The following is a 3730-nucleotide window of genomic DNA, read 5'->3' on the forward strand; positions in this document are numbered from 1 at the left end:
CTCGGCTTGGGTGACCTTGTGCATGTAAGATGGCCAGTGACTGGGTGACTATCAGATATGGTTGTAAATCTTAGGCCAGTTAGTTTTCTCTACTGGCTTGGGTTTCCTCATAGGTTACGTGAATTCAGCATCACAATCTTAGGACAATTTTACTTTTAAATCGTATCAGCATATGCAGATTGCTTCATGAAGTGCCTGGCACATTGCAATCGTTCAAGACATGATAGGATTATTTCCTCACTGGAGAAATAAACAAAAGGATCATGAGCTCCAGCTCCATTGTTAAACACTTTGATTTAGGATCATCGCTCTTGGCATGCTGCAAAATTAGTGGTAGGTCCTGATCTATTTCTTCATATTGTGGGATCTCAGAACCTCTCCGTTCCCGACTCCCATTGATCTACAACAGGAACGGATTCCTTACCGGTTTTTGTAATGTTCATCACAGGCGACTTGGCATTCTATTTTGAGTTTGTAGTTGTTCAGGTTGCCATCACAGCCACTGTAGAAAAAACTTTGACACGTTTTGGACGTTTTGTTGTAGAAATATCGAAAGTGAATTTCAAAGCAGCTGCCAGACTCCACATCCATTGTGCATGGATCTGTGTGAGAGATGTCCTTCTGGTTAGGCGGGAGGGCTAGGACTCGGCAGGTGGGCTTATCTTTCTTTATGGGCACTAATAAGTCCATTGTGTTAGCTGGGAAACATCCCATAGTCAAGGTTACAAGAAAGCCAAGTGATTTTTCTTTGGAATTAGAGTCCTTTGGTAAAACGCCCCTCAGACAAAGCCAACCTAGGTAAGCCCCACAAGCGCTGGTCTCGGGCAGTGACTTGGAGAAGCAGTGAGAAGTGAAAGGGGAACTTCCATCACGAGCTGGTGCAAGGTGGCGAGTTTCCCCCAGTTTCAGTTTCCATGTTGTTCAGGCTCATTCATCTCATGCTTCTCCATGTCCTCATGTCCCTCTGTTTCCGGAACAGGCAGAGCACAGAATTTAGAGCGCTAACTCCCTCGTTTTCATGGATTCACGTTCTCATGCAGATTATGCATTTGGATAACTGGCCCTTCTGCTATCTTTTAACCACCGGCAAAGAATATCAATACGTCTGTCTCTGCCATCTTTTCTTCGTCGCCTTCCCAGAGACAAACCCTCTGTTCCACTGGGGAGCCAGTGGCCCAAATAGCCACGTTTGTGGTTGTGCTGGCCACTGTGGGGACTTTTGCTCCCCACGCCGCTCCCAAGTAGCCAGCTTGGAGTTGGCTTCCTGGGAAAACTAGCTTTTGAAGTAAAGTGAGTTACATGCATGACCTTATTTCCAGCTCACAGTGACCTCCCGAAACGGAGAGAAACAGGAAAGGGGCAGCGCCAGAATTTGGAGGGTCGAACTCACAGCATAGATCATGCCACCTTCCTGTCCTCTGGAAGCAGCGAGCCTGTAAAGTGCAGCTGGGAAGAAAGCCTAATTGCCCTTCCCTCAAGCACTGTGAGCTCCTTGGCCCAAGGACCGCCTAGTCAGGTTTGCTTTATGTCTAGAGGCCAGCTAGAGACAAGACTTCAAATCAATCCGTCTCTAGTGCCCTCTTTCCTTTGCCTCTTCTCTGAAATCACATGCTCGTGGTCTAGAATCTTTGAAATTGGCCACCCCGCCCCAATCCAAACGACTTCCGTCTCGTTGGACAACGCTAAAAAGCACGCTCCACCTGGAAACGATTTCCTTGTACCTCCCGTCTGTTCTCATCCACTTCCCACGGGAGCCCCGAGCCAGGGCCTGCCGGCCTGTGAGAATTGGCAGCATGGAGGCACCTGCCTAGGCCACCTAGAAAGCGGGTTTTTTGTCTTTTCAAAAAACAGTTTTATCGCCATATACCGCACCTATCATGCAATCTAACTGTCTAGTCATGTGCACTCAGCACAATTTCAGAACATTTATTCCCGCCCTCATGGTTGTTGAAAAGCAGATTCTTTCAACGACTTTTCCCTTCTAGATTCGATGTGGCTGTTGGATTTCTCTCATACCTTTGAGCTCTCCGCAAATCAACTCAGTGATTTTAGCAACACCACCCATTAACGGGACAGTCCACCAGGAGCAGATGAAGAGCCCTAGGAGAAACCCCAGCTTGGTAGGCTTCATGGCGCAGGGAAGCAGCAGGGAAGGATGATTTGGGTATCTCACCCGATGTTATATTTGGGGCTTGGCTCTTGAGAGGACTTGAGCCCACACCCCTCACCCCAACGGCCAGGACGGGGTGTTACTAGATGATGAGTCGACCAATGAATGCTTGGGTACCCAGCCATGAAACAAAAGGTTCCAGGCTGATGAGACCCCTGATAGGGAGTTCCGTGTTCGTCCAGAAACTATAGAAACGGAAGAATCAGAGCACCTGCACAGGCTTAACCTGGGAGGGGAGAATCATTAGAGCGAGGAATAACTCAGGGATGGCTTCCTTCAACAGCAGACGGATACCAGCACACCAGAAAGAGTGTAATAAACACAATAGGAAGAGTAAGGAGAGTAACTAACCCCTAAAGTACTTCCTTCACACCAGGTGCAATTTTAAGCCACCTGTTTATACTAAATTATACAATTATCCCCTAGACCCTATGAAATAGGTATGGTTACTGTCATCAGTTTACACACGAGGAAACAGGCAGAGGTTAAGTTGCCATGTGCAAGGTCTCTCATCTATTAGGCCGTGGAATTAAGGTCTGAATTTGGCTCAAGGGTCCATGCTTTTGTTGTTGTTGTTAGTTTATTACTATTTATTTTTACTGAAAATTAAGTTGCAGATATCATGACCCTTCTTCCCAAGCATATCAGCGAGTGTATTCTAGCAATCAGGAGTGACCAGGGTAAAACAATCAACTGCAGGAAATGTCTTATTCATACAACATGATTCTCAGTATAGAATCTACTACTAAAATTCACCCAGGTTCCAGTGAGATATATATATGTATATATATATTAAGTGAAGCAACTTTAAAATGAGTTCAAAGGGAGATCAAATGATAAGACATTACATTTTGACCTAACCACATCTGTCATAACCGACTGTACAGCGCTCTCTGTTTGACAGCACGGTTACATCCCTCGACTATGGTCAGAGGGATTCACTAGAGAAGCCATGTGCGGACCCTGAAAGTGGATTTTGGGCTTCCACCGTCACCCACAGCCGTCTGCAAATTGTATGTTCACAATTTAAGCTCTGCTACCATTCCCTCCTTTGGATTTGGATTTTATTTACAATCCTTCGATCACACAGGCTGATGATGCGCTTCTTCCTTGTGAACTTAGTTGATGCCTCACTTAGATAGCTGCTTGTCTGAAGACAACTCTTTAAGATCCCAGACTCTATTCTTCTGATAGCTGGGCACCTCCTGGTTTCTTCACCACATGTTGTTACAGCATTCACATCTTTAGTGGTCTCTTCAGGAGGGTGAGCATTAAGCAGGGCCATGTCAAAAGAGCTAACTCTTCTTAGATTGGGGCTGGAATTAAGCACAAGCCCAAATCAATTCATGAATGTTTGTATATGTCTCTAGTTCACTTTAGAGATATCATTATCATTTTGTGATAGAGAACATTATAAACCAACCCCTGGGGCATAAGGTAATTTTATTGATAGTGCTATTAATTTAGTCAATAGTATAGAATTTAAAACACTGTTGAGAAAAGGAAATTAGACAAATATAGGCTGGCTTCAGACTGCAATGGACAAATTGTTGACTTGTA

At 45.1% G+C, this 3730-nt stretch overlaps 1 protein-coding gene across 1 annotated transcript; it reads right to left on the bottom strand.

The window, feature by feature from the left end:
* Positions 1–420: 420 nt before the first annotated feature.
* Positions 421–2131, bottom strand: SPINT4 (serine peptidase inhibitor, Kunitz type 4). The gene is made up of 2 exons (XM_075527717.1): positions 2017–2131; positions 421–602 (listed from the first exon to the last, which is right to left on the bottom strand). Exons 1-2 carry the CDS (start codon positions 2129–2131, stop codon positions 421–423), a joined length of 297 nt encoding a protein of 98 aa, XP_075383832.1.
* Between the last annotated feature and the right edge of the window lie 1599 nt (positions 2132–3730).

The sequence above is a fragment of the Tenrec ecaudatus genome, chromosome 12 (assembly GCF_050624435.1).
Source record: "Tenrec ecaudatus isolate mTenEca1 chromosome 12, mTenEca1.hap1, whole genome shotgun sequence".
Classification (NCBI taxonomy): domain Eukaryota; kingdom Metazoa; phylum Chordata; class Mammalia; order Afrosoricida; family Tenrecidae; genus Tenrec; species Tenrec ecaudatus.